The following is a 25617-nucleotide window of genomic DNA, read 5'->3' as shown; positions in this document are numbered from 1 at the left end:
CTATACAGTAGAACCTCAGAGTTACGAATTGACCAATCAACCACATACCTCATTTGGAACCGGAAGTATGCAATCAGGCAACAGCAGAGACCAAACCCAAGCAAATACAGTACAGTACTGTGTTAAACAAACTACTAAAAAAATTAAGGGAAAGTTTAAAAAAGGATTTGACGAGGTAAGAAAACTGTTTCTGTGCTTGTTCATTTCAATTAAGATGGCTTAAAAGCAGCATTTTTCTTCTGCATAGTAAAGTTTCAAAGCTGTATTAAGTCAATGGTCAGTTGTAAACTTTTGAAGAAACATTTTGTTCAGAGTTACACCATTCCCTCGGTGCTCAAAACTGTGAGGTTCTACTGTAAATAGATTTCAAACAAGTAACAAGTGTAAACGCCTCAGGCACTAGACATGGAGTTCCAGACAGGCCCCTTGGGCTTTCCAATGTCTTTTGCCACCCAGGCAAGCTTGACTCTGTGATAGATGGTCACTTTATACCAAAGATGACAAAATATTCAGATTATTCCCAGTCCCAAAGAACCAGTCACTCACCCCAGGTCAATTTGCACCTTAAATTTTACACCAAAAACAATGTTAGCAACCAATCCTGTAACAAATTAACTAAAGGTTTATTAACTAGGCAAAGAATTAAGAGAGTTATTTACAAGGTTAAAACAGGTAAGCATACACACACAAATGAGATCCATTCTTAAGTTAAAAATGTAATGAAAGCATCTATAATAAGCAAGCTTTTATGTCCTTTGGGTCTAACCCAAGCCAAGGAGCTTAGCTATCTCTTGCTTGTGTTAAGGTACCTTTGCCTTATGTTAAGGTACCTTAGAGTCCAAACAGCATAAAAATACCCTAATTCCTTCTGGTCAGTGATTTTTATCACCACCTCCCAAGAATCCATGCATATGGGATGAGCACTTTTTCATGTAACCTCTTCATGGGTGCATGGAGCAATCCAAGTCTTTGTTCCACAACGGCCCATTTGGATTCAATAGACATTCCTGGTGGGCAGGAGATAACACTTTCTGTAGGAATCCAGAATTTTGCATTAGGTGAAGTTGTTTTCCCTGTTTGAGTTACAGAGTTTTAGAACAAACATTTTACAGTTATAGAGCAAACACTTTAATATTACTTATAGAATTTTTATCCCATGCTATAAGGTAGGATTAATACATGCAGCATCCTACAAGCATTTCATAAAGTTTAAACACATTCTTATAAGCTAATATCTATTTTAAATATACTAACCCACAAATAAGACAGACTGATTTCCAGCTATGCATTTTTCAGTGTTCAGTGAGGCCTGGGGCCTTGACATGAGTTGGCACCTGGTCTGCCAACATCACAGACAATACTGGGTAATGTTAGCATCTTTGGCCAAATTATTCCATCTAAATTAATACAACAGTATACACACACACACGTTTCCAAAACAAAACACTCCACTTCACACACTTTTCCTGGGGAAAGGATGAAAGAACAAACATGGGAAATGTTAGTCTTGTTGCTAAATGCAGTACTGGAAGGCACTCAGATACTATGGGGATGAGTGCAGTATAAGAATCTAAAAACAGAATAGGTATTCAACTCGTCCCTCCCCTCCGCTAATCCTCAAATCAAGAACTCAAATTGCAAAGTCTATTTACAGATCTTTGGGACTTAGCTTCCTCTCCCAGATCCACAGAAAGAAGTAGGGGCAGCTTTCCACCTTTTATACTTAAAAAACAGAGTACAACTTAAATCAATATGCCGTCTTTTACTGAAATTGTATTTTAAATTGTATTTAATATTAAGATTGGGCTTGTCTACACAGGCACTTTATAGTGCTACAACTTTCTCGCTTGGGGTGTGAAAAAACAAACCCTGAGCGCGGCAAGTTTCAGCACAGTAAATCGCCAGTGTAGACAATGCACCAGCGCTGGTAGCTATGCCCCTCGTGGAGGTGGGTTTTTAGAGCGCTCTCCCAGCGCTATGCCGCGACTACACAAGCCACAGCACTTTAATGTTGACAGTGAAGACATGACCATTGGTGAAGTGTGCAGAGACTCAATGAATTGAAAATGCAAATCCTTTGCATATCCTTAAGGAGATTACCCAGCCTCTCCTCACTCAGTCACTTGTAACAGCTCCTACCATGAGAACCACATCAGACAAGTTTCTATGTCACCCAAACATTTTAATCAAAGGAAAGCAAACAAATCCACTCATACTAAATTAACACCTTCCTTTTTGTCTCCCAGTGTATCTGGTTTCTTTGTCTGTCCTTTAGATCATAAGGTCTCAAAGGACAGGGACAGGAAAATTCCTTACCCAGTAACTGCCTGTGTGCTAGCAGTGTCTCCAACCTTTCTGCTACATATAGGCTATCCTCCACTGCCTGTAGTTTCTGGAGGCACATCAAAGCAGTAGCACAGCTGTGCTAACCACACCCCCTTCTACCGCTCACTGATTTATTCCAAAGCTGTGTAAAAACTTGCAAAAAATAATTAGCAACCAATTCCACTGCCAATCAAGTATCCATATACAGTAATTCCTTGTTTTATAGTAACTATCCAAATAAAAATGTTGACCCTTGGCTGGAGAACTATCCATGCTGGGTAGAAAGAAAATTATTGGATAAGAAATTTTCCATTCTGGGGCCCAGCATCTCCCACAGCATCTGCTTTGTATGGAAAGTAGTAAACAGGGGACAAGAGTAGGGAGGGATAAGAGAACCAATGGAAAGAAAAAGGAACCACTGGACCAACAACTGCAGCACCATCCTGCTGAAGGAAGCCTCTGTGGAAATCAGAAAGTCCACACCATGGTGTCTCATAAAAGGTATTAGCCAACGTCCATGTTGCTTCTCTGAATCTCGGCAGCAGAAGCACATGCTCTTTCGGCCCAGGAGGTTGCCAAGGATCTTGTGGAATATGCCTTGCTTCCTTCTGGTACAGGCACTCCAAATGCCTTTTGAGCCATCTGGCCGGAGATACTAGCTTGGATACTCTAAGGCCTGATATCTTGGGTGAAAGAAAATGAACAGAGAGCCCAATCTCCTTGTGGATTCTGTATGCTTGATATGAGTCTTTAGTGCTCTTCTGACATCCAAGGTACCATAGTCTCTCAGTCAGTTGCTGTGGGTTTGGACAGAATGAAAGGAGAACAATCTCCAGCTAGGCACAGAAAGATTTCACCTTAAGCAAGAGCATTTCTGGAGTTCTAAGCATCACCTTGTTCTCACCGAATAGGCAGTGACATTCCCCCAAATAGGCAGTGACATAAATAAGGCTGCCAGTTCTGAATCTTGGCTGGCAGACGTAATGACAACCAGAAAACAGATTTTGAGGAAGGTAAAATGTTGATACAGATATCAGAGGTTCGAAGGGATGGGTGGTTAGGGATTTCAACACCAGTGGTAGGTACCACTTAGGAAAAAGCCATCTGACTGCTGGTCTGGCCAGTCTAACTGCTCTGAGGAACCTGGATATCTGAGGGTTGTCAGTCAGAGAGCCCGAGGATCCTGCAATCAGTATGCTACTGAGGGCTGACACCTGGAGTGCTATGGTGATTGGCTGAAGTCCCTTATCCATTCCTTCTTGGAAGAAGTCTACAATAACTGGACTCCCAGGATCTCTTGGATTTACTCTGTGATCTTGACACCAAACACTGAATTTGATCCAGATGGGGGAATAAGCTTTTAGTGTGGAAGCTCTCCTAGAAGAGAGCAGAGTCCCTAAACACTTTGGAAGATAGGCTAACTGCAAATAATGCTTCCCTTTTGTTAACCCGGTAAGAGTATTCCACAGGAAGCTACTAATTTTTAACCACCAATCCCCACCCTACAGATTTGCACTCCCTCCCGTATCGATCACCGAAGGTGATCTACACCGTAAGTACCACTTAATGATCTTTCCAAATGTTGTTTGTACCATTAGCTAACTCTTGTAAAGCACTTTGGATAAAAACACTATCTAAAAAAAACTTAAAAGATTTTTTGTTCTACAAATAAAAGCACAATTCATATTTTAATATCAGTAGTCTTACCTTTCTAATGCAATGGATGTGCCCTCTCCCCCACCGTGGCAGCCCCCGAGCTGGGGCTGGAAAGGAGGGGGGGTCCTCTCCCTCTCACCCCTGCCAGGAAGCCCCCGAGTTAGGGCTAGGAAGGAGAGGCTCTCTCTCCCACCACAGCAGACGCAGAGCTCAGGCTGGGAAGGAGGGCCATCTCTCCCCAGCAACTGCAGCCCTGGAGCTGGGGAAAGTTGCCTTTTTCTCTGGCCGCTGCAGCTCTGCACGTGCCAAACTCTGCCCCACCCCCTCTTCTCACCCCACTGCCCCCTCCCACCTATCCCCTATTCCCCCCAAGGCCACCACCTCACCTTACATGTGTGTCTTCTCCAGGGTCCAGGCACCTAATTCGTGAAGCCACGCCTACACGGCTCCACTAATTAGGTGGGTGGCCCTTAATTCTCTTGTGTGCCACCACCCAGGCACGCACCTTAGAGGGAAATATCTGCGAACCACCTGAACAGTGGTCCGCGGATCACATTTTGAGAACCTCTGATGTAAATAATGGAGGAGGACAGGACAGTCATGCAGAGTAATCTAAATCACTTGGAAGCTAGGTCCATTCAAACAAAATGTGTTTTAATACAGCCAAATGCAACATTATATACCTGGAATCCTGTGTACAGTTCTGGCATCCACATTTTTAAAAGGATGTCAAAAAATTGATTTGAGGGCTGGAAAAAAATGCTTTACTGTGAGAGACTTTAAAGTTCAATTTGTTTAGCTTATCAAAAAAGATTGTGAGATGACTTGATTACACTGTACAAGTACCTTAATAGGGAGAAAACAGTGGATACTAAAAGGCTCTAATCTAGTTGAGAAAGGCATAAGAAAACAATGGCTGGAAGCTGAAGACAGTCAAATTCAAATTAGAATAAAAGGAACAAATGTAACACAGAGGGTGAATAACCACTAGAAAAAACTACCATGTCTTTCTGGAAGACATGCTTTAGCTAAATACAAGTTAGTGGGCTCAACATGGGGGTAAACTGGGTAAAATTCAATGATCTGTGACATCCAGGTTAGACTAGATACCGTCTGGCCCTAAACTCTATGAACAAGCTATTGATCCCAAGCACCTTCCTTTGGCAAAGAGAGAGTATGTGGACTGATCGCAATCATTGGAGAGCTTCCGTTCTCCAGTTCCTGAGCTAGTTTGCTCAGAGAGCACCACAGCTTTGAGTTCTCCTGTTCCATTTGGCTTTCTCTGCCACAATGGGGGACAAATGGAGATAAAGATACTGGCATGTGGTGCTATTTGGGGACTGACATTTCAGTCTTCTCAAGGAGAGAGGAAAGAGAAAATGCTCACTAATGCCCCCAAATCATCTCTGTCGGTAGGTGTAGCGGGGTGGTCACCCACTCCGGCCTTCAGGGCTTAAAACAGCCCAGGAGAGGGCTGTGGCTGGGAGCAAGCAGTTCCCAGGCTGATTGGGGTAAGCAGGCTCAGCTGGCCCTTATAAGAGCGCAGTGGGCTAGGAGCAGGCCGAGAGGGAAGGTCCTGGCTGCCTGGAAGCTAAACAGGAACCTGAGGTGGGGCAGCACTGGGGGAAGGCAGGAGGAGCTGGGGAGCTCCTGCATGGAAACCCCCCAGGCTGCAGGGCCTTGTGCAGGGCCTAAACAGGTTCTGAGGCTGCAAAGGGTCAGCCCGGAGCTGGGTAGAGGCAGTAGGTCCTACCCCCCTCCCCACATCCCCCTTGCTTATGATGACTGGCTTATAGACTGCAGTCGGCCCCAGTGAAAGGGGGCTAGATGGGACTGGCAGTAGCCCATAGGCTGAGGCAAGGTGGGATTAGGGGGTTTGGGGGTTCCCCGGGGAGGGGAGACCCAGAGATTGGGGGAGGGGGGAGATACTGCTGGGGCAGAACCCCCAGATAAAGGGGCACCGAGGTCCGGAAGGGACATGGGGGCCAGCAAGAGGCGGGACACTGGCTGGCAGGGAGCACTCCGGAGGCTGGTGAACTAATTCCCTGGACGACCAGCGGGAGGTGCCGCAGGGGTGAGTCTTACCATGCTACGATAAGGTATTCCAGAGTCTTGAGCCTATTATTCAGACGGTTGTTTTTCTGGCTCTCTGAAGTTTTTACCTCAGTGCTATTAATCAGTCTGTGCCAGATGGGTCCGAGATGGAGAAATGATCTTTGACATTGCGTGAGCCTATCCATAAAGAGCTTTGAAGATCAAGACCAGAACCCTAAAGTGGATCAAAAAGCCAAAGGGGAATCATGTGCAGATTGTGGAACACTGGTACAAAGATACTTTCTTCAGCTGATCCTGTTTCAAAGATGAGCTATTTGTCCATGCTGTTATGCAACACATGTAGCTTCCTTGTGGACTTCTTTATCCAAACCTAGGTAAACATTCCAGTCTGGAAGTGATAAGTGCATGAACTATTGTAACAAGTGTTTGTGAGGAAGGGATGGGATCTCCTTGTTAGCCAGAGATGAGGGGAGAAGCTTATGCTGACTGCTGCTATTTGAGTATCCAGAGTCAGAAATGCTTCTGTAATATCTTTAGAGGATGCTTTATAAGCTGCAGAATGATTGCACACTGAAAAAAATCTTTCACGAATAAGGTTGACAGTTGCTTCTAAACGTAAAAAAAAATATTTGTGCAGCTTGGGATTGTATTAGTTCTTTACGCTGTAAAAGCCATAACGTTCATTGGCAAGATGATACAATTTCAGTCATTTTAAGATACATTTAAAATGCATTACTTAGGGAAAAAAACTGCATTACTTAGGGAAAAAAAATGATTTTTTATTCTTGTGAATATAATCAGGCAGGTTCTCGTCAGCGGTTTCCTCAATAAAATGACAAAATGCATTTTGTTCTCTCCCCTGTAACAAATGTCCAAAATAATAAGATGTTTAACAAAACGAGTGGAGATTTATAGAAATAAAATAGTTCTATACATTATGATAAACATTAATTTTACTAAATCTTAAACGTATGAACTTTACCTGGATTAGGCACTTCATTTTCATAGCAGCGATACTTTTTTTTTCCTTTTTCTTTTTAAGAGTGACACCAACAAAAATCACATTTCCATCTGCAAGCTTATGCTTGTCCGAGAAACATCTAACATCACTTCAACCAAAAAAAACTTACAGTCAGTGGGATTTTATGGATTGCTACTTTCATAGTTGTGGTTGCTCCCTCACTGCCTTACACATTAACATGCTGGTATCACTCACACACACACACTGCCCTGGGAGAAAGTTCAGATGTAGTCTTTTTACTGACTCTGCTAGGGAGTTCCAGTAGCAGCAGTAAAGCTGAAGTCGAAACTGAAGAGGCAACAGACCACTGTGAGCACAGAGAGGAAAAGCGAGCTTAAGAACATTTGGTGCTGGTGCTCTTCAAGCCTGCTGATAACACCTTTATAAGCACGAGCAGCGGAACAGAAATCCCCTCATCTCTGCACCCAATGCATATTTTTCCTAAAAATTTTAATGTTTAATTTTAAACGTTGTTTAAAGGGTGATTTACCAGAATCTTTATTTTTTAAAATTGGCCAATATAAAAATAATCAAGTTGACAAAGTCCTTTATATTACTGAATCAAAGGTAAATATGAAATAATATAATGTGTGAATGTGAAGAGCCGCATATCACTAAATCAAAAACAATGAATGAACAGCTGAATTAAAATTTCCCAGTATAAGACACACAAAATATTTAATTTTTTTCAGAAATCAAAGTACAATAATCTTTAAAGCCATTATTTTATTTTTAATAAAATGATTTTCTAACAATTTACAAACATAATTATTCATATTTTCTAATCACACTGTAAACTTTATCAAATGCAACTAGTTGCCTTGCACTTATTTATTTTTTTAATAAACTAAGGGGTAGGGTAGAGAAATTCCATAAAATGAGCCTGCCTTTAAAAATTAAGTATGGAATATATTATAATGTTCCTTATTTTCAAAAGGTAACCCCCCAATAGATATACGGTCCACTTAACGTATATGAAATTGCACATTGTTCAAATACTTTACCCTGTACAGTAGTATATTTTGAATTGCTCATTGTTTGTTAATTACTACAGTCTTCAAAAAGGAAGGATCTGAAGCATTAAAAATGATCTAATCATTCATCTCCAGTTTCACACACACTACTCCATTTTTGTAGTTCCTGGGAATCATTTATATTCCATATTTTGGCAAAAGATTTTAGCCTTTTTCTGAAAAACAAAACCACAAAAATCAAAATAAGGACGTATTTAAATTTCCAAATACATCAATTAGCCACTGAAAACACTGAAACTGTTTTAAAATATTTTGCATGCAGTAAAAAAGGATCGGGACTTATGAGCTCAAAGTAAAATCTTCCAGTAAGTCAAAACACTGTGCTAACAGTGCCCACTGTAAATATGTGGGTAAAATTTTCTACAATATACATTCAATATTTTTGGTCACTATGATAGGCTCATGAAATCCAACAAATTCTCTTCATGAGGCTGCTAAGGTACAGAAAGCAACAAACAAATGGAACTAAAGTCTGAGCACAATGTAAGTCAATGAAGAGAAATAGGAAAGTGGTTTACATAGATAAGAATATTAAAAACAATACCAACATTCATTTAATAGCAGTACTACAAGTATATATTTCAGCAATGGAAGAGACGAAGAAATTTGAGATATATTCTCATAATTTGTAAGTAAATGTGCATATCCAATTCCTTTTTTTAATTTTTGAGGCCCAAGAAAGATAGCGTGTCAGAGAAACTAAGTAGCAGCAAGATATTTAAAATGAGTGAGAATGTATTTCTGATATTTCACGTGAATATGAAAAGCTAGTGAAGTGCTCAGATATATCCAATTAATGTCCCCATATAACATGCAATGAGGTACAGAAAAAAATTGACAAGTCAGCCTGGCCTTGCAGGTCTAGTGGTAGCACAATATATTGCTATGTAAGGATCCAGTTTTGATCCTCAAGATCGTGTCCACATTTCCAGATGGGAAGCAGCTGAAAGCATACTAAATTCCAGTGGGAAGGAACCACTTCTTGTCAACTGCCCGTGATCCTATCTGGCAAGAGTCATGTTAACAGAAGAAGATGCATCTACCAGTAAATAATAGATGCATATTATCTAACTGACCACACTGCACTATTTTAAGAAACCTTTCTATCCCAAAAATATGAGTGCTTTTCCTTTTTTTTTTGAACATTTCATTTTAAAATGTAAACATTCACAATATTCAATATTACTATTAGAACCTTGTTGGGTATTTTTTTTGTCAGAAAATGCTGATTCATCTAAAGGTCGCAATTTTGTTCTGATGTAGAATGGGGAAATTTTGAAATCTCAAAAATCATCATAGGACAGGAAAACCATCTCCTATCAGCCCAATAACGCTTTTGTCTTTGACAAAGAGTATATCACAAAGTAATGCTGCAGATCAAAGAAATGGGGATATTTCAACAGGAAAGGTTTCTCAACTCAGACCAATAATTGGAACCTGGGTCTCTCACATCCCAGGTGTATGCCCTAACCATTAGGATATAGAGTGAGTTGCTTTCTTTTTCTGGCCCAATTAATATTTAATTATACAAGGGAAACAGATCCAACAGAAGATACTGAGATACACCCATTCTAGAATAGCCAGCAGTCTGGTGGGTCAGGACACCTGCCCAGGAAATCTCAAAAATGTTCATGGAATAGGAAAACCATTTCCCATGCAGTACTAATTACTATCAGTCCAACAAAGCTTTTGTACCTGACAAACAGCGTATCACAAATTATTGCTGCAGATTAAAGAAATGGGGATATTGTAGCAAATCAGCAATTTTTTAATAATTCTAAGAGTCAGAAATATAAAGCAACAAAACTAATTATTATTAAAATAGTTAAAGTCAAATTCCTTGGGTAAAAGCATCTGCAAAACACTCTGATATTAGTAAGATTATAAAACTGAAATGAATGGCATGAATAGATATATCTGTAAGAAAATGTTTTTATCAAAAAGTAAAAACTGGAAGAAAGAATTAGGCACTATACAGATGGAAAACTTCTTATGGTATGCAATCAAATGATGTTTGATAGTTTTGGACTAGATAACATACACATTACTTTAAGCCCCAGATTCTTGAAGGAAACATGAATAAAAGGATGTTATCTGCAAAGTATATGCAAGAGGTCTACACCATAGTGCGAGGTGAACGTGTGCACCGAAGACCACCTGGCAGCCCTACAAATGTCCTGGATGGGGACATGGGCCATGAAGGCAGCTGACGAGCCCTGCGCCCGAGTCGAGTGTGCCCTCACAGTGGGCAGCGGGGGAACCCCTGCCAGCTCATAACAGGAACAGATGCACGAAGTGATCTGCTTAGAAAGCTGCTGAGTGGAAATCAGCTGACCCTTCGCATGCTCAGCCAGGCGACGAACAGTTGTGAAGACTTTCTGAACGGCTTGGTCCACTCGAGATAGGAAGCCAGAGCTCGCCTCACGTCGAGTGTGTAGAGATGGCGTTCCTCAGTAGTGGCATGAGGCTTGGGGCAGAGGACTGGCAGAAAAATGTCTTGACCCATGTGGTAGGTGGAGACCACCTTCGGGAGGAAGGCGGGGTGTGGGCAGAGCTGGACCTTGTCCTTATGAAAAACCACATACAGCGGTTTGGAGGTTAAGGCCTTGAGCTCTGAGACCCACCGGGCCGACGTGATAGCTACCAGGAAGGCCACCTTCCATGAGAGGTGAGACCAGGAATACGTGGCCAGTGGTTCAAACGGGGCCCCCATGAGACGAGCCAGCACCAGGTTTAGGTCTCACTGTGGAACCAGGGGCTTGGAATATGGGTAGAGATGGTCCAAACCCTTAAGGAACTGGCCGGTCAAGCATGGGAAAACAGTGTGCCTTTGCACCGGGGGATGAAAGGCCGATATAGCCGCCAAGTGTACCCTGACTGACGAGGGCGCCAGTCCCTGGGGCTTCAGGTGGAGGAGGTAATCAAGGATAAGCTGGATTGGGGCGGCCGTCAGGGAAACACCCTGCCTGCTGCCCATCTCGAAAACCGAGACCACTTCGCCACATAGGAGCGGCGAGTGGAGGGCCATCTACTTTCGAGGAGGATGTGCTGAACCTGTTCCGAGCATGTCCTTTCCTCACCACCTAGCCACTGAGCAGCCACGCCGTGAGGTAAAGCGTTGCTAGGTTGGGATGGAGAAGGCAGCCCTGATCCTGAGAGAGCAGATCCGGGCGGAGCGGCAACTGCCATGGCGGAGCTATAGCCAGCCCCGAGAGGGTCCCATACACCAGTGCTGCCTAGGCCATGCAGGGGCAACGAGAAGGACCCTGGCTTTGTCCATCTTTATTTTCTCCAGGACCTTGCTGATCAGAGGGAACGGGGGAAAAGCGTAGAGGAGCTGGCCTGACCAGAACAGGGTAAAGGCATTGGAGACAGCGCCCGTCCCTAGGCCCCCCCCCGGAGCAGAACTGGGGGCACTGTCGGTTCTGCCGGGTCGCAAATAGGTCCACCTGGGGAGTACCCCACCCTCAGAAGAGCTGGTGAGCCACTTCCGGGTGTAGAGACCACTCGTGCTCAGAGGAAAAATTCCTGCTCAAGCAATCCGCCCTGACATTCTAGGCGCCCAGCAGGTGGAAGGCTTCTAGGTAGATGTTGTGGGCTATTCAGAAGTCCCACAGACTGAGAGCTTCGTGGCAGAGGATCGGACCCTGCCTTGCCTGTTGATATACAACATCAAGGCCATGTTGTCTGTGAGGACCCTGACTACCTTGCTCTCCAGGTGCGAGCAGAAGGTCATACACACCAGTCGCACTGCCCTGAGTTCCTTGGTGTTTATATGAAAGGGTAGGGCTTGTAGAGACCACAGGCCTTGGGTCTGAAAGTTCCCCACTTGGGCCCCCCAACCCAGGTCTGACGTGTCGGACTCCACCTCCAACAATGGGGCCCTGTTCCTGAACGGGACCCCTTGGAGCATGTTGTTTTGGGCAGACCACCACCACAGGGAGGTGATCACTGAGTTTGGCACGGTGAGGACTTTGTCCATTCTGGGAGAACTGCGAGGCCAGCCAGAGCTGGAGGGGCCTCATTCTGAGTCTGGCGTGATTGTGTGCACATATGTGCACGCAGACATGTGACTCAGCAGTTGCAGGCAAGCCCTGCCTGTAACCACTGGGAACCTTGTGACTGAGTCTATGAGCCCTTTCAGGGTCTCAAACCTGCCTGGTGGGAGAGGCCCTGGCTGACGTTGCATCCAGTAGCGCCCCAATAAACCCTGTGCATTGGACCAGGACTAATGTGGACTTGGTGTTGTTTGTCAACAGGCCCAGGGTAGTACATGTGGACAGGAGGAGCGCCACATGATCCCTCACCTGTGACCAGGAGGTGCCTTTGACTAGCCAGTCGTCCAGATACGGGACCCCCTGGCATCTGAGGTAGGCCGCTACCACCGCCACACACTTTGTAAAGACCCTGGGGGCAGTGGACAGACCAAATGGTAAGACCGTGAATTGATAGTGACTCTGTTCCACCATGAAACAGAGAAAGCGTCTGTGCCCCTTGAATATGTGGATGTGGAGGTATGTGTCCTGTAGATCGAGGGCAGCGTACCAGTCCCCTGGATTCAAGGAGGGGATGATGGAGGCCAGGGAAACCATACGGAACTTGAGTTTCCCCATGTGGTGGTTCCGGCCTTGCAGGTCCATGATGGGCCTGAGCCCGCCTTTGGGATAAGGAAATACCAGGAGTAAAACCCCTTGCCCAGGAACTCCTTGGGTACTGCCTCTATAGCTCCTAGGTCCAGGAGCCGCCCCACCTTCTGCTTGAGCAGAGCCTTGTGAGAGGGGTCCCCCAGGAGGGATGGGGGCGGAGGGTGGTTGGGTGGGGAGGAGGTAAACTGAAGGGTGTAACCCCAGGAGATGGTGTTGAGGACCCATCGGTCCAAGGTGAGCCGCGACCATTCTGGGAGGAAAGCACACAACCAATTGGAGAAAAGGAGCTTTACTGGGGGAAGGTCCCTGCTGAGAATTGGCAGGGTACCCCCGAGCATCCTGTCAAAAATGCCCTTTGCCCATCTGCCTGACCTTAGAAGACCCAGGCTGGAGGGCAGGCCAGGATTGCTGTTGCAGGTGCTTTCTATAGTCCCGCTGCTTTTTGTGGGCAGCTTCGTACTTTGGGAGGGAAACCTGGGCAGAAGCCTGCTGCAGCTTGAAACTTGGGTTTTGCTGGAGGAGAGACATAGAGGCCCAAGGTCTGGAGGATCGTGTGGGAGTCTTTCATGCCATGCAGCCTTGTGTCTGTTTCCTCAGCAAACAGAGCCTTCCCGTCGAAAGGGAGATCCTGCATTGACGACTGCGCTTTGCTGGAGAGCCCAGAGAGCAGAAGCCATGACGCCCATCTCATGGACACCGCTGAGGCCATGGACTGTGCGGCCGTGTCTGCTGCATCTGAAGTAGCCTGCAGGGATGCCCTTGCGGCCACCGCCCCTTCCTCCACAAGCACCTTAAACTCCTCCTTATTGCGCTCCTGAAGGGAGTCCTCAAACTTGGGGAGGGATTCCCAGAGGTTAAATTCGTAGCAACGCAGGAGAGCCTGATGGTTTGCTACTCGTAGCTGAAAGCTTGACAACGAATAAACTTTTTTCCCAAAAGTACCCAGCCTCCGAGAGTCTTTGCTCTTGGGGGTTGGGGCTGGTTGCCCCTGCCCCTCTCTGTGGTTGACTGACTTGACCACCAAGGAGCTGGGCGCCGGGTGGGTATACAGATACTCGTGTCCCTTCGTGGGTACAAAGTACTTGCGCTCCGCCTTTTTAGAGATGGGAGCCAATGAGCTTGGTGTTTGCAACAGGGCATTTGAAATTCTTGCCACTCTTTCATGGAGCGGCAAGGCCACCCTGCCCGGCGCTGAAGGGGACAGCACATTGAACAGGGAGTCTGAGGGCTCTTCCATCTCCTCAGCCTGGAGGTGGAGGCTCGCTGCCACTTTTAGGAGGTCTTGGTGAGCCTGGTAGTCCTCCTGCAGGATGGAGGGGGGTGGGGCCACAATCAGCTCCTCCAGACAGGGGGAAGCTCTTGCGGTGCTTTGCGTGTCATCCAGCACCAGAGGATCCAACACCTGGTCAGACTCCGGGCACGATACCGAGGATATGGGTCCCCCTGACCTTTTTTCTGGCAGTCGACAGATGGACGCCGACAGTGCTTCCGAGGCCCCGGCCACCGAGTGAGCCCTCACCAGGGGCTGCGCCGGAGGCCACGGTGCCCACTGGTACCACTGGGCTGGCCACGACACTTGGTGCCATTGCACTTGCTAAGGCACCGGAGGGGCTGGCTGTTAGGGCTGGCTAGCTTGATCTGTAGACGGGTGGCTGTGAGTCCCGGTTGGACGGCACCCATCCAGACAGTCTGGCTGGCATTGAGGGCGATCCACATGGATTGAGCCCTGAACAGTTGCTAGGCAGTGATCGGGAATGTTCCCTGAACCGAGACCGGTACCAGACCAGTGGCGACTGTGGTGATCCCAGTGACGGCTTGCCTCTGGAGCGTGGGGCCGACATCAGTGGAGCTCCGGGCACCAGCATGGACATGACTTCCCTGGCTGCCTGAAGGGCTTTGGGTGTAGATGGCATCCGTACATCCAGAGAGGCTACTCCACTCAATGTGAGTCGGAGGCCTAGAGCCCGATGGGGATCCAGGACTACCTGACATGGGCCTAACCTCTGTCCCAGACTTCCCTCGGTGCTGTTGCGAAAATGGAGTCTTTCTGGTCTTCTTGGAGTGCCCCGTGGACGGGGAGCAGTGCCGACTGCATGATGGTACTGGAGGGTCTCCGCATACCGATGCCGCAGTGCTGGGTACCGGTTCGGAGCGGTGCTGGGGTCGGGGGCCAGTGCTGACTCCGTCAGGATGGCCCGGAGCCTAATGTCCCTTTCTTTTTTGGTCTGGGGCTTGAAAGACTTGCAGATCTTGCACCTTTTGCCGATATAGGTTTCTCCCAAGCAGTACAGACAATCCACTTGCGGGTCGCTCCTTGGCATAGAGTGCCTACAAGAGCTGAATGACAAAGCCTGGGATGCGGGGCATGCTCCAGCCCAGGCTCGATGACTAACTACACTAACTGAATTAGCTGACTACAGGTACTGCTGAACAAACAAAGAGTTCTGGGGACGAGCTGCAGCAAAGCTGGAGCTGAGCAGTTCTGAAGCACCTTCACTGGCAGCAAGAAGGAACTGAGGGTGAGAGGAGAGCAGCACCTCTTATACCGCACTAGGCAGGCACTACTCCAGGGGTCGTGGGGGGGGGGGTTGAATGCTCTCCCCTACGGGTACTGCTAGGGGAAAAACTACCGGCACCGGTGCACATGGCGAGCACGCATACCTATTGTGGAATAGACATGAGCAATCACTTGAAGAAGAACACTTCATTCCAGAAGGAAAGACCTAAAACTTTTCATAATAAACAATGCTTGCGACATTTTCTGAAGAACTCTGTTGTCCCTATTGTTTTCAGCAGGACTTTTTACATTTAGCAGGGAAATAGTTTCGAGTCAAGGAGGTGCCTTTTGCCGTCACTATGTAATTCTATAAAGATTAGGCAGAGTTGTAAACTGTTGAAAATCACTATTTTCTGTCTGTGGCTCCCACAGTTGAGCTTGGTTTTGGCAACATCCCAAAATCTCACAACATTATGGCAGTGTACACGCAGTGCCCTATTGTGTCACTTCAACATTTATAGTTAGGACAAAATCCGAACAGGTAAATGGATTATCTGGATGTTGCTGCTCATTTAAGTACTTCTTTGCTTAGGGAGATGGGTATTGCATCAGAAAGCAGGAGGCTCTGAGTTCACGAATCACTTCTACTGACTACTGCCGCTAATTCTGTACCCTTCACAATTCTTATTAAGCAAAACCTCATACCGCAAGGAAAGTTTTCACAAGCTTGGAGCAGAACCCTGATCTCTAATATGGGAACTCAACTCCGATCTACTTAGCCACATTGCCTCTCAGAAAGAACCTACCATGATTTTCTCTCTGTCTAGGTTGTCTGTAAAAGAGGCCACTCATATATTTCAGTTTCTTGTGTTGTTGTCTAGTGGCTGGTGGACATAAGATAACAGCCTTTTCCTGCTGACAGCTAGCATAGTTAGTTCTGTAGTTCAGGTGGTAGGATGCTGTGCTGTGCAGGAGTAAAGAAGGCACACAATTCAAATCTTAGTGATGATTCCTGGTGAGGAGTTTACTACAGTTGCAGACAAATAAATTTTCTTTTGCTTTTTCCCTTTTTAAAAAACTACATATAAAAAGCTATCTTAAAAGAATGACTATGGAAGCTTAATTATAAGAACTGTAAAATTCAGACAAGCCAGAATTAATACCTACTCAACTAAGATTAGGTTATAACGCTGCCTTAGCTAGTTTAAATGGTCTTCTCTTTGCAGAGTAATTTTTAAATGACTTTAGAACCTCACACAGCAGACGATAGAATTAAGACATTTATGAGCAACTTGAGGTTTTACTTTTGAATTATGAACCATATAATACTGACAAGTGTAAATTACTGCATAATTTTTCTTCAACTCTTTATATATCCTCTATGTAGATATTAAGGTTTTATTGTTCTGGTCTTAAAACATGACAGGATAAGAATTGGCTTTAAGCTCTGTACACTGCTTAGCTTCAAAGGAATTTTTTGTACCCCAAAATAATTAGGGCCTAAAAAATTGCCCTGGAAATCCTTCTACCTATATTATTTATGATAATCAGAAAGAGCTTAATCTATATTACAATGCTAAGAGCTGGTTTGATTTGACATTTCAGATGAGACTCAGAAAAAATCATTAAAGTTAGTAGAAGTCATTTTACAGTGCAGATCTATTATGTACAAACCAACAACATAAACAGAAGAATCCTTACAGATGTCAACATTTTATGAGTCTTTAAATCAGATGTAGAAATAAGTATTTACAGTACCTATCTGTACTTTTGACTAACCTGTTTACATACAGTTGTTAAAATGTTATAAGGTTGATAAGAAATTATGCCAATTAATACACTAGAGAATCATCCCTCACCCATTGTATAAATCAGCCCGACTGGAGCACCCTGTAGTGGCAGACTACAGCAGAAACGGTATGACTTTCTCAGTTTCCCTGCTCGAGAGGCCACAGTAACTCCATGTCAGACTTTTTGCTTCAGTCACACCCTACTCTAGAGCCAGTGGTATTACCAAATAGTGCAAAACAGTTGATAACAAAAGACCCCGAACATAGTCCATTTATCACCCCCCTGCAGATAGTCCTTAAAATCACACATTTTCTTGTCCATCTACATAGCACATCAAATTCTAGCATCTTCCAACACACCTGGGCTCCTTATCAGTCCTTTTCTGTCTCTCTCCCAGGATAGCCATCCCAGCCCTTCCAACTTGAGCATAACCCCACTCTTCCCAGTGGGGACCTCCACAGACCCTCTGCTGGAAGATCATCCTCACTGTTCCCCTAGGGCCCTTCTCAAGCATGAAGACATCAATGTGTAAGCCCCTTTGCAGCTCCCCATGACCTTCAGCCCTCTCCAGCCCTGGCTCTTTGGGCTGAGGAAGTCAGCCAACAAACCTCTCTTGCTATTCTCCTGCCTTCAGCCTTCCCCCAGGAACCATGTACAACAGTGATACTCAGACCTCAGTGGTTCAGGAGCCAAATTAGCAATCAACATTACCCAAAAGAGCCACAGTAGTGTGAATTAATTGTTACACTTTCTTTCTTTCTCCTTCTCTATAAAATTCTCACAGCAAAATGACTGACCAAGTATTATATTTTATCAACTACAATTGGTTAATAACATAGTAATTGGCTGGTTAATAATTAAATCACACAGTGTTTTAATATCTATATTAAAGATATAGCAAAGAGCCACAGGAGATACATTAAAGAGCCACTTCGGCTCTCGAGCCTCAGTCTGAGTAGCACTGATGTACAGTTTCCTTCAGGAACCTCCCAGTCTCCTGGGCTTTGGCAGCTCTCACCTGCCAATATCTCCCTCCCAGGCAGTTCTCACCTGTCCTTCACCTGACCAACTCCTCGACTGTCTCAGTCTCTTTCCATTTATATGGCCCAGATGCCTTCTCTTAAGCCTAATTGGGAAGCAGATGATTAATCACAGGTACACTGGCTTCTTCTTTCTTAAAGGGTCAGTGTCACCCTGTGACACCTACATTATGCACAGTTTATGTATAAGCACATATCTGAAGTTCGATATCAGTAAAAAACATTAAAATCCCTAAATTTCCGGAAAATGTAAAGTTTTGAGGTTTATCAAAGCTAATACAAACATATATTCTTAATTAAATCAGAAACAAAGCTCTCCAGGTTTTTCTCTATTTTTATAAATAGCTAGCAACTCTAAAGTCTTAAGTAAATAAGTTGAAATTATTTTCTAAATTAAAAATATCTGGGCTAAGCATTTTAAGACATCAACTAATCTTTTTAGTATGTATTAATAAATAAAGAATTATGTAAATAGACATCACATTTATATTTATTTTCTTCCTGAAGAAAAAGTAAAAATAAGTTTTAGAGGAACAAATTAGCTTCCTAAAAGTTGCTGTAAAAGATTCAAAATTGTTGCTGCCTACACTAGTTCATATCTAAAAAAACCAAACATACATACCACATATTTTAGGTAGTTTAAACCTTTGATAGGGTGACTAAATATAAACTAATTTCAATTATTTAATTTAGAAAGCTTTGACTAAAAAAGGATAGCATGATTTCATACACTTTTTCAGGAGCTGTTTTCATTTTATCTTAATTAAGTATTTAAGTGTGTCTGGTATAACTCTTACTGCTCTTTTTGATACCCCATTTACTGGGAAAAGCTCCCCTACTCACATCTGAAGGTTTCATTACAAACAGAAGAATGCATCACAATTATTCTGACCTTTTCATATTCACTAATCCCTCAAGCTCCTTTGATTTGTGAGCTGCCTTCTTTAAGATTTCTTCAGGAACATCTGCTAATTTAGCAACATTTAGTCCATAACTCCTTGCAGCAACTCCTCTAGTTATTTGATAAAGAAAAGTGATAAATTCAGGATTCTCTTCATCTTCAGATCCTAGAGAATAAGAAAAAAAATCACTATTGTATCAACAAAACTTCTGCAGATTAAGTTGACAGAACAACATATTATCTACATAATTCATGCATCTTCCTTAATAACCATACCCTACGAGGAACATTAAGCCAAAAAAGATGGATTATCTCAAGTGCCAAAATGTTTCCTAGCTCTCCAGTATACTTTGCATAGCCCCTTTCCAATGGCTTAATTCTCATTTGGGGCCTGATCATTGAGAAGCTGTGTGTGTGGAGAAGCTACCGAACTGGGCCTTCTCTCTTTGTAAGGCTGGCAAGGTTACTGACACTAGTTTAGGCTATGTTTATACTGGACACCACTGCTGGCGACATGTAGGATATGTGTAAGTATGCATCACAATGAAAAGGGGGCTTCATCCTACTGTGGTATATCTCTACATCAGAGGCGGGCAAACTATAGCGTGCAGGACAGTCCTGCCCAACCCTTGAGCTCCCAGCTGGAGAGGCTAGCTCCCGGCCGCTCCCACACTGTCCTCCCTCCCCCACAACCTCAGCTTGCTGCGTCACCAGCACTCCGGCCTGGGCAGCACGCCGAGCAGCATGGCATGACTGGCTCCGGCTGGGCAGCGGGGCTGCGAGCTACTCCTCCTCTGAGCAGCATGGTAAGGGGGCGCGGAGGGGTTGGGTAAGGGGCAGGGAGTCCTGGGGGGCAGTCAGGGGATGGGGAACGGGGGGGGGGGTTGGATAGGCATGGGAGTCCCGCAGGGCCTGTCAGGGGGCAGGGGTGTGGATAGGGGTCAAGGCAGTCAGGGGACAGGGGGTGGGGGGCAGTTAGGGGTGGGGATCCTGGGAGGGGGCGGTCAGGGGACAAGGAGCAGGGGGATTGGGTGAGTTGGGGGTTTTGAGGGGGGCAGTCAGGAGGCAGTAAGTGGGAGCCAGGTTATTTGGGGAGGCACAGCCTTCCCTATCTGGCCCTCCACACAGTTTTGCAACCCCAATGTGGCCCTCAGGCCAAAAAGTTTGTCCACCCCTGCTCTACACACCTCAGTGAAAGGCTGTGGTGGGGGAATGCATTTGGGAAAGGCTCCGGTGGCAGGGACCTGCCAGAGTCTTTCTTCTGCCTTCACTCTGCCAGAGCCTCTCCTCACTGCGAGAGTCCTTTTTCTGTGGCTAAGGCCTTGTCTATACTAAAGGGAAAAGTTGATCTAAGCTACGCAATTTGAGTTACATGACTAGCGTAACTCAAATCGACATAGCTTAGATCTGCTTACGGCGGGGTGATCTTCTCTATCAGGTGGAGTACAGGAGTCGATGGGAGAGGGATTGGTGGTCAATTTAGCGGGTCTTCTCTAGACCCACTAAATTTACCGCTGATGCATTGATTGCCGCAGTGTTGATCCTCTGATAAGTGTAGACAAGCCCTGAGAAAGGCTCTAGTAGCTCCCTGTGGCAGGGAGAGCCTCAAACAGGGTGAAGCAGTGGGACTCTGCACTGCTAAAAACAGCAGTGTAGACAGGAGGTGGCAACGCTCGGGCATGTATACAGTGGTGTATAATATGTACCCTAAAGGTTCATATGTATCTTTACTCTACTCACCTAAGTAGCGCCTTACTGGCTACACTTTTATATATACCCGTGTTAGTGGGATGTGCAGTGTATGTACTCTGCATGCTGCCGTAAGTAGTGAGCAGGATAGACATACCCTTAGTGTACAGTTTAAATATATAAAACTAACTAGTTCTCCAGAACCATAATATCCTGTCTCTCCAATATTCCTGAACAGACACGGAGGAGTGGAGAAAGTGCCAGAACCTGTGCACGCAGGGGCTCTGCACACCCAGCACACCAAAAGGCTCTCTGGTCACCAGTGAGATAGGTGCCCGGGCTTGATTTGAGGAAGAGTAGAGGGTGGGGATGGTGGAAATAAAATTACAGTTGGAAGTTACAGATAAGGGTTGTCTTCCCAAGCCTCAGGTGGGAGCACAAGAATCATCATGGCTATTGCAACCATGATGATTCCCTTCCTCTGTCCTTGTGAAGATCTCCAGCACATACCCCACAGACCCCCAATCATTGCCATTCAATCATTCCTCTTTTCTTTGGAAAACAGGGGGTGCTCTCAGTGGTGAAGTCAGGTTGACTCAGTCTTTGAGTGCTGTTTTGAACTCAGTGCCATGGCTTCAAGCCTGTGGAGTTGGCCTCTGCTATCCCAAAACATGACAAAGAAGGGGGCCCAGCAACAAAGCAGGAGAGATTTAACAGAGCTAAAACAAAATATTTAACAAAATAAAGGCTAAGCCAAGTGAAAACTTTGCAAAATATACCAAAAAGTCTAACTCTGTTGAAGTTATTCAAACCTGAAGATAACGAACAAAAGAAAGAGATAAGGGTAGTAACTGACACCGTGGAGCTCCTGCTCAGAGCCTATGGTAGTGGGTGTGGAGTGGGAAGGGGGCGGGAGGGGAGAGACAGAACTGCACCCCTTATATGTCCTCAGGAAACAGAGCATAAAAATACAGGCAGGGTGCATGCTCAGACCAACTAACACGGCTATCTAGAAAGGTAAGAAGAGGAAAAATTTAATATTAATTTTCTTCTCATCTCATTAACATAATGAGACTATCGCATCAGCCTGATAACCAGACCATAACATTTAAATATTGATTTTTTGTGAATGAAATAGTTTGATGATCAGGCAGGTAATTCCCTTCATTAGGAATGCCAGCGTAAGTATGACATCATAAAAAACATCAGCCAATTAGAGCATGACTTCAAACAATCAATCAGTGTTCAAAATGCGTATGTCCTTGTTTCCTGTCATTTAAATAAAACATAAAACTAAAGGTCAAATTCTACCCGTTATATGTTGGTTGATGGCTCCCACTGAAAGAAATGAGAGTTATGTGCATATATGCCAGTGCAAGTTTTTGAAGTAATTACAATTATTTGAGCACATTTTTTAAACCAGTTAGCTTGAGAATATCATGTACAATAATGCATAATATTTTAAAATCTGGTATTCAAAGCGTACTAAGTGCTGTGTATATAAATAAGGAGACAAAAAGTCCCTATTCTGATGTATTTACAGTTTAAACAAACAACAATATATCCTAAGGCTAATTAATCATGAAACAAAAATACATTTTTTCAGTTTTCAAGCAAACAAGAGATTTAAGATATAGATTGAGATTCTTAAAGCAGTGTAGTGGATTCAGACATACATCTTCCTCATATCCGTGCTTAAATCCCCAAACCTCAACCTATATCTTTATATCTGTAATACTAATAACCTCAGACAATTTCATACTGTACCTTTTTGTTGTTCACTTTCTTCTTCATTCACCAGGAAGCCCATGTGGTAGTTCCCAACCTGCTCTGGGTATATCTTTTCTAGATCACATACTGAGGGGTAGTGAGTGACAAACAGTGTCAATGATTCTACCTACAGCAAAAGATACACATGTATGAATATTTTTTTAAACAGATGTTTAGTACTAGTGTCCTCTCTTCCATAGTTCTTCACTCTGTGAAGCTGAACACATGCACATTGCTCCACAAAGGAAAAAATAATCTTGCAGACATGCTTAGCGTAGTTAAGAGTTCCCCTGTAATAAAGATACAAATACATTTAAAAGTGTATGACAGATTAAACACTTACATCTCTAATAAAATGTTCAAGTGTAGCATAAGCAATAGCAATTCCATCATGTGTGCTAGTTCCTCTCCCCAGTTCATCCAATATTATTAGTGAACGTGAAGTTGCTCTTCTTATTATCTCTGCTGTATCTGTTAGTTCCTCCATGAAAGTACTCTGACCCTTGTATATGTTGTCTGCAGCACCCATTCTGCAACAGAAAACAAGGTAGTTTGTTTAATTTATTACATTCAAATCAAAACACCCTGTGCTTTGGAAAACAAGGATAAAAAAATCAATACTTTTGAAAATCAAATCAGCTTCCTAAAAACTTTTCTTGTTGTTCCAAGGACATAGACATATGGCTTGAATTATAATTCAACATCTGTAAAAAAACAACAAAGTCCATCTCATACAATTCTAAACCTCTTTTTAAAAAGTTACAATACACAGATGCAAAAGCAAAGACAATATAAACAAAAGAAACATCCTGTAGCATAAGGATACATAAGTAACAAATGTGCCCTAAAGTGATGGGATGTACTGACTTTGCAGGATTCTAGGGAAGAACCTTTCCAGGTCACCAGTAATCTGTCTTGCTCGAAGGCAAGTAAACCCATTATCTGTATCTGCTTCAGGAGTTCTATAAAACCAGCAGAGGTTTAAACAAGTGAATTTACTTGGCATGTGGTCCTTGTGATTTTGACAACAAACCCTGCTGGAAGAGCATAACCTGCTTAATATCTCTTGAAAAGCCCTGGGAACTTAAGAGACCTGCTAGCCCACAGTAGCCTCTAGTGAAGATAAACTAATGAAGAATGATTCTTCTATGCTTTGGATAGTTTGTTTCTCTTTCTTGTAAGCACCTTTATTAATGTCCAACAGAGGCAGCAGAGCTAGTACCTGAAGTAGAGAGACCCTAGTGGTGCTTTCTGGTTTTTTGTTTATTCTGTTCTTCTAAGTGAATCAAATAAATGTCACATTCCAGGCAAGGGGAAAGACTTCATTAATCAAAGTGTCTGGGTGCTCATTTATGGTGGGGAAATCTAATCTTTGTTACAGAACTTAATATTCAGAACAGAAGAGGAATCAAGGCATAGCTGACAGTGGCAGGTACTGGTATTCCCAAATTTAGGAATCAACTCATGGTCTCTGGAATTTGTGCACCCAAGCAGTGTTTCAATCTGAAGAAACCTCTGGACAATTATAATAGTTTGGTCTTACAAACAGTAATATTTGGAGAATGGGAATTAATGTAGTAGTTTGTCTCAGTTAAAGAAGCAATCTTGCTGACATCCTTAAAATCATTAGGAGAAAAAAAAATTAGCAAACATTGTAGGGGATTGAAGAGCAGTCTCCCATTAGCTAACATAAATAGATGTCTCTTTATCCTGCCACACATTTGTTTCAGAACTGCTCACTTGTAACCAAACATACAAGAATGGCCATAATGAACTCTTTTTTGTGTCAGGATCAGTATTGACTTGTCTTTGTTTATTTTCACACTTAATTGGATGAACAGAAGCAGTATCTGCTGGATGAAGTCTGCTACCTATTGACAAGACTTTCCACGAATCACTCAGTCATGTCTGACTGGGAACACTTGGATTCCCAGTTTCCTGAGGTTAGCTGCCACTACTGCATGGAACTTTGTGAACACAGCTGTGGACAGGCCAAATGGCAGTACTCTATAGTGGTAATGGCAGCCTCCCACTAGGAAGCTTAGATACCTTCTTGGGCTAAGTGGATTGAGGTATGAAAAGAGGCATCACATATGTAAACTACAGGTGGAATGGCTTTTCCTGCAAAACAAATCCAGCTTCCTGGTCTCTCTCTCTTTAGGTGCTGACCTTTCTTGCCCCAGTGAGTCTTCTCATTGGCTGCTGCCACTACCAGTGAGCCTGGTGTGGGATCAGTGTAAAATTGTTCGAATTCTTGACAAAGCAGCAGTCTTTTCTCTAAGATGTTGGGGCCAATGAGGCAGGGGTTTGCCACAGTGGTTGGGAGGGTCTAATAGATCTTCATGTATTGGGAGAGATAATGACCTGACAGAGGCATGGAGAATATCAAGGAGCTTTTCAGGTTTGTCTTGGACTATCAGGACTTGACAGGAATTTTTAGGGGAGATATGACTCAATGTCTTGAAATGCTTTACAGTTCTGCTTGCAATCCCTCATCTGATCATGTGTTGGTGATATCTGGCTGCACACACACACACACAAAGGGGAAAAAATCCTTGCAGATATGCTTAGTGTAGCATTCAGAGTTCCCATTTAATACAGAAACAAATACATTTAAAAGTGTATTACAAATTAAACACGTACATCTCTAATAAAATGTTCAAGTATAGCATAAGCAATAGCGATTCCTTCATGTGTGCTAGTTCCTCTCCTCAGTTCATCCAATATCACTAGTGAACTTGAGGTTGCTTTGAGGTGAGTGATTTGGGTCTGAAGTGCAATACTGAAGTAGTTCTGAGCATAAGGAATGCCCCCTAGAGGCCAATACCGTCTAAGATGTAGATAAGCATAGGGGGCTCGTGGCTAATGGAGAGGGTACCAAGGATCTGTATCCCTTCGTAGAAGTAAAAGTGGGCGGCAACCTGGGCAGTAGTGACCATGAGATGGTCGAGTTCAGGATCCTGACAAAAAGGAAGAAAGGAGAGCACAGAACCCAGACCCTGGACTTCAGAAAAACAGACTTTGAATCCCTCAGTGAACTGTTGGGTAGGATCCCCTGGGAGGCTAATATGAGGGAGAAAGGAGTCCAGGAGAGCTGGCTGTATTTTAAAGAAGCCTTATTGAGGGCGCAGGAACAAACCATCCCAATGTGCAGAAAGAATAGCAAATATGGTAGCCGACCAGCTTGGCTTA

General features: G+C 44.1%; 1 protein-coding gene across 6 annotated transcripts in view; it reads right to left on the bottom strand.

The window, feature by feature from the left end:
• Positions 1–7731: 7731 nt before the first annotated feature.
• The window catches only part of MSH3 (mutS homolog 3), a 190218-nt gene continuing 172332 nt past the window's right edge, over positions 7732–25617 (bottom strand). For 2 of the 6 annotated variants that reach the window (XM_073344373.1, XM_073344377.1), the window contains 5 exons: positions 22769–22955; positions 22423–22552; positions 18958–19132; positions 16041–16198; positions 8153–8246 (listed from right to left, as the gene is read on the bottom strand). In XM_073344373.1, coding sequence (XP_073200474.1) covers positions 8236–8246; positions 16041–16198; positions 18958–19132; positions 22423–22552; positions 22769–22955 — 661 coding nt within the window. In that variant the 3' untranslated portion in view covers positions 8153–8235. The other 4 variants (XM_073344375.1, XM_073344376.1, XM_073344374.1 and 1 more) reach the window with 4 other exon arrangements.

The sequence above is a fragment of the Lepidochelys kempii genome, chromosome 5, assembly GCF_965140265.1.
Source record: "Lepidochelys kempii isolate rLepKem1 chromosome 5, rLepKem1.hap2, whole genome shotgun sequence".
In the NCBI taxonomy this organism is placed as follows: Eukaryota; Metazoa; Chordata; order Testudines; family Cheloniidae; genus Lepidochelys; species Lepidochelys kempii.
Note: the sequence above shows the minus strand (reverse complement) of the source record. Positions and strands in the feature narration are given on the sequence as shown.